General features: G+C 37.3%; 1 protein-coding gene across 2 annotated transcripts in view; it reads right to left on the minus strand.

Moving 5' to 3' along the window:
* Positions 1 to 13,334, minus strand: part of LOC145999438 (glycine receptor subunit beta-type 4-like) — a 258,162-nt gene that overhangs the window by 83,692 nt on the left and 161,136 nt on the right. For both annotated transcript variants that reach the window (XM_083136400.1, XM_083136399.1), the window contains exon 6: positions 9,192 to 9,274. In XM_083136400.1, coding sequence (XP_082992526.1) covers positions 9,192 to 9,274 — 83 coding nt within the window. The remainder of the gene's footprint in view (positions 1 to 9,191; positions 9,275 to 13,334) is intronic.

A 13,334-nucleotide genomic window follows, 5' to 3' on the forward strand; every position in this document is an offset into this window, starting at 1 on the left:
ACGTTTGCCTAAACTTTTCTACCACTTGCAGCTGAAGAACGTTTTATCTTCGATCACATCAGGAAGACGCTGCAAATTGGGATATCCCAGGCACATAATCTCAGTTCGAAAACTTCGCTCTCTGTCAAGCTGCATTCCTTTCTTCTCCCGAATGTCTACTCAACTTCCAGTTTCATTGAACTTGCTAGCTGTAGCAGCGATAAGATTAGTCGTTTTTTTTTCCACCGCTGGTATATACCGCTGATCTAACATTTTATTTACAGCTCTCCTCGGTTTTTATTTATCATAAATTTGTCTCTCTATTTATAACAGATTTCTGTACTCTCGAACCCCTGACTAGCAGATCATGAAGACAAAAATGTCTTAAATTACAATAAAATGTGCAGTTTATACATAAGTTGGATTTGATAAATTATCTAAAAGGTTCTGATACATCCTTTTCAATTAGCAAATACTTGTACATTGATAAGTAGGCTATAAAATTAAAAACTTCCGGTATTAGTTTCTTACATAAAGGTTACAACTTATTTTAAAATTTTAATTGGCGTTCATTCGATTACGTCATAACGTTTAGTTTATCGGAACAATCAACTCCACACTTTTTGTCATAACTTACCCTTTAGTTTTCAACATTTAACTTTGTACCTTATACATTGTTTCTATCTTTATTTATAAATGATTTAACAAATTTATCAAATTTAGCAAGGCGTAATAAATTTATTATTATTTAAATATGATAATTTTCTGACGTGTTCCTAAAAATTTAGTATCGATTGACACTGAGATATTTAAGTTAACATACACGGTAACGGGGTTCGGGCACCACCCCAGAGTAATTTTCGTTTTGTTGTTATGTTGGTATTCCTGCGAAACTTTTCAAGCAGGTTTGCTTAATCTTCATCTGCAATCAGCTTTATTAGTAGGTGGAATCAACTGTTGTAGAGAACATTGTTGATGCTATTAATCGACCCTCTGTGGTGGTGTATCACGCGTGCGAAAGTTTTGTTCTTAACTTATGCAAAATTCCATTCAAAAAGGTGACCGAACATGAATATACTACTTTTAAGTGTCAAATTATGAAGGAAAAGAACGACCTCGATGATGATGACGACGGAGAATGTGAAATTGTGAGAACAATGTAAAAGAGTTTTTGGATTGGATTGATTTGGTCGTTCGTAATCGGGCATCGTTTAACTTAGCAATTGTATGTAATTTTCCGTTCAAGATTGTAAAAAATAAATGCATTGCAATGTAATAAAGTAATGCATTAGTGGTTCTGAAACTGTGGTACGCGTACCTCCAGTAAACGACTTGAAGGGGGTATGCGATCAGCTCAGAAGAGAAATATACCCAAACGGCAACATTTCTTCTGCAGGTGTGTAGAGCAGACTTCATTCTTTCAGAATTCATAGCTTTAACGGTCAACAGGAAAATAAGGCTGATTTTGTTACTTTATCTTTATTCGTATGTTTTGAAATAAAATACTCGTTCGAAATCTATAATAGACTAAATCTGAAGCCGAATCTTATCTTGAACGTTTCCAGTACACAACCAGACATCAAGAAACTGTGTCTATGCAGGCACATCCTTTTCACTAGAAACTCTCAGGATTTACAATAAAAAATCCAAAATGGTGTTCGACAGTTTCTCATAAACTTATTTTTGTTATTTACTGTATTTTCAATAACTCTGGAAAAATATATGAAAATTAAAGTTCTTTATGTACTTCTTAGCATACATGTTTTTCACATCTTGTAACTAAAGATTGTAAAAGAAAACACACCCAATAAAATAATAAATGTAGGATTCTAATGGTTATTTGTCTACAATCTTTCCACATACAGTCCGAAAGTCATTTTGCTGAATTGCAGATACACGTCTCTAACATATAAGAAAAAAACACTAATCAGGTAGCCAGAAAAAAAATTCCACAAAATCCACTATTCGGAGAAAACCTATGACGGAGGTACATCTGTCGTTTTGTTACGACTAAGGTGTACAATGAGAAAAAAGGTTTGATAACCACTGTAATACATCATATATTAATACTTATTGAAATAACTGGCACGTAAATCATGTTTGAATTGTATACGAAACCTCTGGGGTTATAACCCACCCCCCCAGTTATCATCGAAAGGTGTCAAATGTATGTTACCAAGCAAACAACGGATGGGGGCCTCGCGATATGTTGTTACGCCATTGTTGAGCAACTTCTTACGGTGCGATCTTCTCGCCTGTATACTGCACCTCAATGCCAGTAAGAAAGTAGGTCTATAAATTATGTTTGTAATACCAGAGGCTAAGTTCAAGACCATCGCCAAAATGAGATCAAAGATTGGGTGGGGATATCTACGCCCAGGGGTGCCCATCCTCCTAAGGCCAATGGCGCAATCCCCCCCAAATCATATAATGCGTCTTTCCGGGCCCGGAATAATGTCATTCGTTCCCTCCAACCATGTTATAATCTCTATAAAGTATTTAATTACGACAGCGTGTCTACTCAGAGTAACTTTTTTTAGCTTTCCTGAACGCTATAATTTATCTGTCCCTTTTCCCTAAACAGGGATGCCCATCACCTCAAGATCATGGATGCACTAAACCCCCCCTCCAAATCATTCATGAAGATCTCCCACAATAGTTTGGATGAATACGTAATAGTTGATGTTTATTTGAATGCAATACAGTGCCAGATCTACAACCCACAAAACCCCGCAGTGCGGAGGGGAGGGGGAGCGGAGACAAGTAAGCCTTTAGGGAGGCCCTCAGCCATTTACATAGTAGAGGGTTCGTATATGCGCATATAAAAAATAAACGTAGTTACTCAGAGGTACAGAAACGAATACAATATCACAGGTAAAGTTAAAGTTCCCTGTGCATGTAGCACCGTGCCATGAAGGCATATTTAGGATATTTAGGGGCAGGCCCCAACATATTTTTGATGCCAGACATCATCGAGGTGATGTGATCAGCACCACGCTCAGGCCGCATTTACACCCCCCCACCCCCCAAACGGGTACCATTTGATTTGATGCTGGTTGGACCCTGGATCAGCTTTTTGCGGGGACAATGCCGGAAAAAATTCGACCTTAGATGAAATCAGGCTACAATTTCATGAGAAAATAGTGTCATATATGTATATCACATCACCACCGGTGTCCAAACCGGGAGGGAGGGGCAGAGGGGCCCGGGCCCATCAAATTCTCGTTTGACCCACTTATAAGGGACACAATGCGTATCTTCCAACATATTACATAACTTTTGCACACAGAAACTTCACACACAATAGGTGGGAAATTACGCAGGATTCTGCTCTGAAATGGGCAGAATCAATAATGTGGTACTATCACTCAGTTTGAGTGTGTTTCTTGTGCTTGTACGTTTACTATTTTAGTATTTCCTTTTTCAAACTGACGACGAATTAAGGAAAACGCATGGCATATTATGAATGAATATGTGCAAGAATAGAGGAAGAAGCATGGAAATACTGCAGTCTTCATTCTCTTGAATGAGCCAGTCCATTGCAAAATAGGCTCCTTTGTTTCCCTTCGGAAATGTCAAAAATCGCTCGCCCAGATGAAAATTTTATCTTGGGCCTTCCTTTTCTATGTAAATATGTGTGAAGATATTAAACCCCTATAAATGATTGTAAGAATAAATATTATAAACAGAATATGATAAAAAATTCTTAGTCAAAAGTTACATTAATTATTATATTATTATAATTACATAATCACAGTAGTGCAGTGAATTTTTTGTCCAGCTAATAAAGTTCGATGTACCCTGATATATATGTTTTGTTGTCAAATACAGTTATTACAATTACTATTTTTCAAAGGTTAATTCAAGTGTATTAGGTTCCACCTTAAAAAAAATTACCCTTCTTCCCGCACACAGAAATAAATCAGTATTTATGCTTTAATTAGCTTTACCCCCCCAAATCTCTTAACAAATAGGCGCCTATGTACATCACCCCCTTCCCATTTTTTAAAAAAATTGAGTTGAATTCAATATGCAACCAACACACCAACGTGGTTCACCCTAAGCCTAACCAGTTTCTATCAATTGTACCCAGCCTAACTCCTTTACTTTTTATAGGAGGTGTTAACGGACTTTTGAAACACCCTGTAGGCCCTCGCATGTGAGTTTGTCAACACGAGATCAAGAATTACACACACACACATTATATATGTGTAATATATATATATATATATATATATATATATATATATATATATATATAATGTGTGTGTGTGAAGGTAGGTGGAGGGGGGCCTTAGGTAATATTTTGCGGGGGGGGCCAAGATTTGTAGATCCGGCACTGAATGCAATACCATGTTGATCTGTCCATATTTTATTAATTGTTCACTTTTCGAAATAACGGAAAGCTAGCATATTGATTGGTTAAATGTAATAAATTAAATTATATAAATATGCATTTAAACAGTATTTGTGAATTGGAGAATAAGATTTTTAAAATCCACACATTTAACACAAATAGTTACACAACTTAAGATAGAACATTCAACCTGGCTTCAGCCGCGTGACCGATTCAATTATTGGTTCACGAGACATTACAGAACCCTAGATAGAAATTTCTAAGCTCAGGGCGAGAATATAATACGGTTCCTCCTTCAATGAACTCGCCCCCTCTGCTCGAGGTAAATATAATTATTTTGGTAATCCATAGCAATAATTACATGGATTTTATCTTCAATGTAAATTTCACTTGTTAACGTAACATTGTCCCGTGACAAGAAGTTATAAATGAGAATTCGATAATAATTATTTTTCTGTTTAATCGGGTAACGTGCAAGGTGTTAACATATGAATTACACTTAGTACAACTACATTACAGCGTTCAGGAAATCAATAATACAATAATATTGCTAATAGAAGTACACCATCCAAATGATGCACGTGCTCTAAATTAAGCAGTATTATTACCAACACTAAACACTATATATTTAAGAAGTGATGTCATTAATCAATATCGAGAATATCGTCAATGTCTTGTAATGTAGCGATAGTATAAAACTTCACATTCACCCGAGTAAAACGTCAAACACACATTACCTTATGGAAATTATTACATCCATTTCTTTGCAGGCTTTAAACAATATTAATTTAATGGGCTGTCAGTACTTTCTTAAGATCCCGCGATAGTTACTCGTTTCGAACGTTCGGCGCCGAAAACGTGTGTTCGTCCGTGATATAATATTCGAACTCTCACTCCACTACAGATATCCCTTGACAATCCAAGACTGAACTCTTTATCAAGAGCTTCATATCTCCCCCCTTAAATTTAATACTCAATCCTCCCACCAAAATTTCCATGACAATTTTAGACTTACTCTTTATGTTGAAGAGTGTATATTGCCTGCTCCAAAACAAATAATTCTCAGTCTCCACACCAGAACTCGCGCAACAGTCTAAGACAAGAGTAATACACAAGAATTGGACACCCCTCAATTTAATGCTCAATTCCCCCTATACTATGTCCCGGGAATGTCTGGAGCGAGGTGGCGCATAGCGTCAGAGAAATGCGGGAAATCGCAGAGCGAAGCAGTACACGCTGCTGGGAAGGCTGGTAACTGCAGTCGCTTACCATCCCCTCCATACAATCCCAATACTCTCATTTGTTCATTGGTGTAGCCGTCTCGGGTCACTACTTGCGCAGAGACTTTTTTTCGTTAGCTCTGTCATACAACTTGTGTCCAATGCTACATTGTTCACGTCAAATTTCAATCATAAAAATACCCCCCCCCCCACCACCAAAGCTCCAAAGCTGAGTAGACACAACATGCGTCCAGAAACCCATCTGTGTACACCCTTGCCCCTATATATTTTATTCAATATGGTGGATTTAAGGTGTGAACCTTTTTACCAATATTTTAGAAAAATATATAAATGTTGAATTTTATATTTGAAGGTAACCTCCCAGTCCCCTCTATGGTGCAGTCTGCGCCATAATCCCCCCCCCCCCCTGTGGACACCTCTGTCTACACCCTCCGCGCGTGCCACTAGCCCTGTGTCTGCGTAGTGATGGAGGATAGGCAACCCGCAAAACTCTAAACGCCATGTTGTTTTCTTACTTTTTCCGCGATTTTTGGCCCCACTTCTTCGTTCCTTTCGATGAACGATTGACTTTCGTTATTTACTGGGACACCCAAGATACTTGATATGGCGAGTCTATAGCACCGAAAGCGAAGTCAGCGTGACACAAAACCTTCAAAATCGTGAATATTGTTGGTATTTCTTGCTACTTCCGGTTTGCGTCAACAGAAGTCTGAGCGCTAACATATTTTTGTGATATACCTTGATGGAAAGGAGAAAATTAAGACCCCTTACGTTAAGAAATTTAACTTTTGTTCATAACAATGCCATCTATTAGATTAATTGCTTATCATCTCACTTGATTAATGCAAGGCAAGCTCTACATATAAGAAGGCTTAACCGATAATGTACATAGTAGCTAATATCGGGTTCAATTCTTATGAAGGAACAATCTTATTCAACCTATTTGTACATGAAATTAATATAAAACCATATTTTAGCACTTCATCGATTGCTGCATGATTGATTAGTCGTTTAAGCAGCCTGTTGTTTCTTTACATTTTACTCACGCAACTAGTTCTGCCATCTAGTAGGACTATGATCTAAGAATCACCAATATATGCAAAATAGAAATGATCTATTTTTTTTTAAAAAAATGCAGAATAATTTTGAAAATATGCCCTTACAACTGAATTGTTTCAAACATGAATATCTAAGATATGCTGAGATAATTTCACATACTGTTTTTAGTTCACCTTATGAGCCCCAATACTTTTTGTAAATTTTCAAATTATAAGCCAGCAAAGTTTTGTACTGAGAAAAACTTATTTCTACTTTGGCTGACACAAAAGAAGCATATTTACAGTAAACAATGGTGTTAGGCTCAAGTTCTGTATTATCGACAGAAAATGTGTATTGCATTGCAATAGTGGGGGAAGGTAGTTCTCATCAGTAGTCTGACTTTATGGGTGTGCATTTCAGCCTCGTGTCCAGAAGAAGTGTTATCACCCCTCAAATACTAGCACCCTTCCTTCGACACATAATGATGCTAAATGTATTGGCAACTCAAGTTATGACCACCTTCATATAAAATGGGGGCTGTTGGAGAGTTTATTTCATGCAAAATATAAAAAATATTAATTTATACAAATTTGAAATACCTCTGTGAATTTTCCGTCGAGTCACGAGAAGAGCGATGTTATTTTGTATAGATAATTCAACATTCGATAACCTGACAAAATCACTAAAAACATAGAAATACTGATCTACAATATTCAATATTATTGTCGATTTGCAAAATATTTAATAAAAACTTTCTCCCTCTCTCCGCTGATAATAGTGAACAAGAATAATAATAACATTTGCATACATCACACAAGCAGGACCGGGAGACTTCCACATGCGGAAAATCAGTTGTAATATGTCCAGCAGTTGTTCATTTCTAATGACCGACTATCCAAACCAAAAAAAAACTCAAGAGAATAATAATATTAAAGAAAATAACAGTACTCATTCGGTCCACACTGCCCTGCTTCGAACTTCGAAATGTTCCTTTCCCTTCCACCGTATCCGTATTATTATTGCAGTCGCTGCGCACTTTGTACCTAACTTCTCTCCAAATTCAACGACGTTAAATATTACGTCTCGGCTTTTGCTATGTACAGTTTTCCCTTTGATTATGAAAACAAACACCCTGCACTGAAACACTCAATGTTGAATTGAGTTGGTGTTTTAAGTCCACTTTATGCACAGTAAGGCTAATCGGGACTGGACCTACAGTTTAAAGTGGGATCCGAACCACTATGTGCCTCCACCGGGTATCGAACCCGGGACCCCTTGATTACAAGGCGACGACGCTACCACTACGCCATCGGGGAGGCCTTGCACTGAAACAGGAACGAGCTTTTGACACTGTAGCAATTTTGCCACACAGTAGAAACAGCTGACCGATTCACGTTTCCCCTGCGCGAGTTGACAATTCGATTACAGCGCCACAAGGATAGTTTATTTTGACCGAGCTGCACTAAGCAAAGGCAATGCAAGACATTGTTTAAAGCACGTGTTTCGCTTTCAGTTATCTCTCCCCCTCCTTTCCTTCTTTCTTTCTTGCCCCTGCTATGCTCGGACGAATGTGGGCGAAGATACCATAGAAACTCCCTTTTCAAAAAACATCCATCCATTTACAATGATGTGTGGGTTGCCTTTGCCTATACTCCGCCATACGACCTCGAATAGAGCGGGGTTGCAACACTGCATTTGGAGCACAGTGCTAGCAGTGCGACGAAAGCAAGATCGAATCCATTCTCTCTCCTTGCGTGCTGAAAACAGCGGCAAATGAGCACACTGCCACTTGTGCGAAGCGAACGTACCTCAGTCTGCAGGCGCTCGTAAAACGAAGCTGAAATGGTCGCCTATGGAGCGTGGGATCGTTTGATGTTTTGAATAAGTATAATAAAAATTAATTGTATTACATATTTAATTGGGTGTGCACGTGCGAATAGGTAGAAGCGGCTACTGGTTCTCATAGTATTGAAGAAAATAAATAAATATACACTGCAAAGAAATTCAACAATAAGCAAATATTTTCTCAGGGTCATTTTGAGCCAAAGTCTATTTTCTGATTTCATTCCATTAGAAAAGGAGGTTTCCTCTAGTTTAATTAGAGGAAATAATCTGGGACGTATAATTGTAAAACATTCAACCTTGAAAATAGCTTTATATTCCTTGAAAAAAATATATGCTGAATATGACCGAGAATCTAATAAAATATGCCTTCTGACGTAGAAATGGCAAAATATGCCTAATGTCCCCCTTAAAAAGCGTTTTAATTCGTTTCTTCATAATATGAACTTCTATATATTTAGGGAACACACCACCCTTACCAAAAAAAAATAGATATGAAAAGACTTGTCCTAGTAAATACAGCTTTGCTTGAACAGCTCAATTCTAAACGAAATAATTATGTTTATATCAAAGGTGTTATATTCCTACGCTCAAAATTCATGCCGGATAGCAATTAACGGAATCAACCAATAGAATTTCTGAGAAGCCATATGGCATTTGTTTATATTTAGTTTTTGAAATGGATGAAGATTAGTACATATTGGAACTCAAGCAAAACATAATACAATACTTACACGAATAGATTCTCCATTCACACTTGTGAATGTCCATCGGATACATGCTGAAGTCCATGGAACACAGGAGTTTTATACTGCATCTGCACAAATATAATAATTATTATAACAAGCATGAGTAGATACATATTCAAGAAAAAAGTACAAATTATTTAAACTCCGTACCAGCTAACCGTAGGCCAGGCGAACGAGAACATGTCTCTGCACAAGTAGTGACGCGAGACGGCTCCACCTATGAACAGTGAGAGAAACTAGTTTGTGTAATGGGCGACGGGAATTACCCGATTTCCTCCTTCTTACTGTAAGCGTTGCAAACTTTTGAAAACTATAATACCGAACGCACGTTGCAAACGGCCTGTATTTTTGTCTCCAGGTTCGTACGGTTCGTTAAGAATCTCCTAGAGAAATATTAGGGATAAAACTGCAAAAGCAAATTTTGACAAGCTGTGCATATAGCGTACGGACTAAGGTCTGGACCGTACGTCCATATATATACGGTCGGAACAGTACGGTTGGCAACGCTGCGCTTTCACCACTCGATTTTCCTCCTCCTCCTCTGTCCATATGCGAGGCCTTGCTATACAGTTAGCTGGGATAGGACATATTATATAATATGCAGAAAATTACAATAAAGAAAACAATCAAAAGCTACCCAAGGTAAATTTCCAACGACCCAAGTTACGTCGTAGCAAAAGATTTATTGTTCATTTGTTTAACTTATGTATATACACGTTTGTTTTACCCATTGTTATTTGTTTCATTGTCAAAGAAGATTTCAAGTGTTATCACACGTATAGGAGGGCCTGTATGGTCATATGATAAGTTTCTGTGCAAGGTTGGCAACTCCGCAAAAATAAGCTAGTTGGTAACGATGGGAAAAGTTAGAGATTTTCTTGCTTTCTCGCGGTTTGGTTATAAAACAAATCATAAAAGATGACTTTGATGTAAGTTTAAGTGTGTGATTTTTCAAGGCATTCTGTGAGTAATCTTGTGACTATTTCTTGTTTCTAATCTGCTGCAAATAGCAGTGTTGAAATTTAAGTGAAAGATTTGCCTCTGCAAGGCTTGTCTAAAGTAGATATCTCAGTGGAAATGTATTTTAAACGTGTGTTGTTAACTAGATGCTAGTTAAATCAATTACTGTTAATAAAACATTAATATTGTGATATTAAGACTGTTAGTTAATTCCATCAAGACCCTGGATGTAAATGACTTCTCGTAGCAAATTTATTGTAGAAAATATTTATACACTAAAACGTAACGTTTCCACCCTCTAACAGGGTCTTCTTCAGACAAAGATTCAAAATAATTATCAATATTAACATGGAAACAAGGCTTAACAGTGCTACCATTACAATTAAAACTAGCAAATTTATCCTAATATATCAAGTTAGAATAATAAGATATTTCATAATTACACAACCTGTGCAATAAAAATTATTCACTTAGATCATGAAATATTTACTTTCCTGTAATGTGTTAGGAGTGTTGCCTATCTCTATGTCGACAAGCAAACTTTAATAGCAATTTTGCATAGCAACATTTGGTTGCCTTCAGCAAAGGTCACGCTTTAGGGAGAATTCACACCGAAGCGACACGAGATATGTTTTGCTTGGAAGCGAACCTCAGTAATGAATGCAACCTTTAGAACCGAAGAGACACGGCAAGATACACGTGTCGCATGTCGCTACCGTCTCTCTCGGACTGTGCCGTTTTCTCAATATCGTGCATCGTGTCGCTTCAGTTTGTTGTTGGCATTTGCGCAGTGGATGCTTCACTCCAACGAGCTATATTTAGGCTTTAGAAGAGAGCCAAACCGGAAGCCTTACAACGTATTTGAAGCTCAAATTGGTTGATATAATAAAGTATTGATATGTACAATGTTTTAACAATGTTTTAAGATTTAAACACAACGTTCGTTTCGCTTTATCAAGTTTTTTTAAGCAGTTACGGGCTGTAATTTGCCTTCAAAATCGTGTAAAGAGGCCGTGTTTTTGCCATTTACGGTGTGATTGTTTCTATTCGAAAAAGCCAGCATGTGGAAGCACTTTAGTCCAAAATAGATCAGTCAACATGGTCAAGTAATCTAGTGCATTGTTTATCAACCGCCGGGCCGCGACCCGATACAGTGCCTTCGTATCAACTATACTGAGCTGCTAAAGGTTCTGCTGAAAATGTTTTACAACTATCATAATCCCAATATCATATTTGAGTTGTGAATTTTCGTTTCTTAAGTCCATTTTATACACAAAAATACTTATCAGGACTGGACCTAGAGTTTAAAGTGGGACCCGCGCCACAATGTGCCTCCACCGGTTATCGAACCCGGCATCACTTAATTACAAGGAGATGACATTACCACTTCGTCATTCATATTGTTATGTTTGTCAACGATTCTACACACGTAATCAAACTATTATTTACTCTTTATGATTATGCAGAATATATTTATCAATATTTAATTTCATAGGATGTTAATTCATGCATAAAATCTTTATTACTGTAAAGTTATTTACGAGGAAAATTCTTGTGCTAAGGGCATTGACTTATAAAAAATACCGGGACATGGATTCACGAAGATTGAGAACCATTTCTCTAGTGTTTAGGTATTCGCTTTATGCAGGCTGGAAAGTCCAATATATATATAGCCCCAATCCCACCACTCACTCACTGACTCACTGACATAAATGTTCTCCATGAAGGAAGCCCCGGAGGCGAGAAACGCCCGATTACGACCCCCCATGAAATCGTCCCAAAAGGCCGAGAAAATTCAAAAATCTCTCAATCGGCCCTTCCTTAAGGGTGAAAATGCCCTTTTCTCACGTCCTTAGCAACCGTTGCCACGGGCATTTCTTTTGCACACATTGTTTCCTTCAATTCTTAATTGTCCAGCTACATTATATTTCTCACAGATAAGTAACACACAGATGAATCAACTCCTGGTTTTGAAAAGGTGCCTGAAACAAGGGTGACATCTACATTATAAAGAGTTTCAGCCCAGATACAATTACGTATATATTGTTATACTCAATGCGTAAATATCTACATCGTGCTTGTTTTAACTAAATATTTAGGGGGTATATTAACATGCAATTCCTTAGAGCTTGCCGTGCCTGTTGTTGTCCATGGAAACGGACGTTGCTAGGGAACTTAAAGAAAGTTTATTTTCACCCCGAAAACTACTGTAAGGGAATTATGCTAGACTTTTCGAATTTCAAAATACGAGCATCAGAATTTATTACAGAGGCAAGGTAGGAATTTGAGTGGAATGACGGAAAACAGTTATTATCCAATTACGTTCAAAAATGTGAAAATAACAAAATACGTAAATATTGCATTTTCAATTTAGTCGCTATTCAATTCGTTTATGCAAAACATCCAACTACTTATCTTGAAACTGTTATTACTTACTCAGTTCATTATTAAGAAAATAGACAAGAATAGTTTGAATATTTGTACCTTATTAGAGCCCATACACACACAAAGTTACTTTCTAAACTTTTCAAATTAGCGAACTTGTACACATGTTCCCCATCATCCAATACAACATGCAGACATTTTCAAAGTCATTAAGATCATTGAGGAACCCCATCTAAAACATGATTGCGATCACAATGTGGCCGAAGGTCACGCATACGAGCGTACAAGACGTGGCCAAAGGCCACGTCGACAGTACGCGAGTCTGGCGTATATAGTTTGATGTCAGTGCATAGAGCTATTATATCCAGTTTTCTCATGCACAACGTGCCTCTCCCGAGTTTCAACAACTTGCACAACTTGTTTTGTTGATTAATATATTTTATCGTGAATGCGACTGACATTATCACAATGTGCACATTTTGCAGCGTGTTAAGTGAGGAACAAAACGGTTTCATTCATGGAGTTTTCAATTTTTAAAATAGTATTTTAAACACCTGAAAAAAAACAGGCAGGTGTTTTAAACGTGACCCACGGATATGTTTCTTTGTTAATTGAATATACATTTTCAGCCACTGAACAGATTTCTATACACAATAAACAGAATAACACGCATTGAATGAAAGGCATAGTTATAAAGCACGCAAATAACCACGAACTATCAGACACCAAGTATCAAAATGTGTTTTAAACAAGTCTGAAAAAAAAACATGTTTACACAGTTTG

This window comes from Lepisma saccharinum, chromosome 15 (assembly GCF_977018435.1).
Source record: "Lepisma saccharinum chromosome 15, izLepSacc3.1, whole genome shotgun sequence".
In the NCBI taxonomy this organism is placed as follows: domain Eukaryota; kingdom Metazoa; phylum Arthropoda; class Insecta; order Zygentoma; family Lepismatidae; genus Lepisma; species Lepisma saccharinum.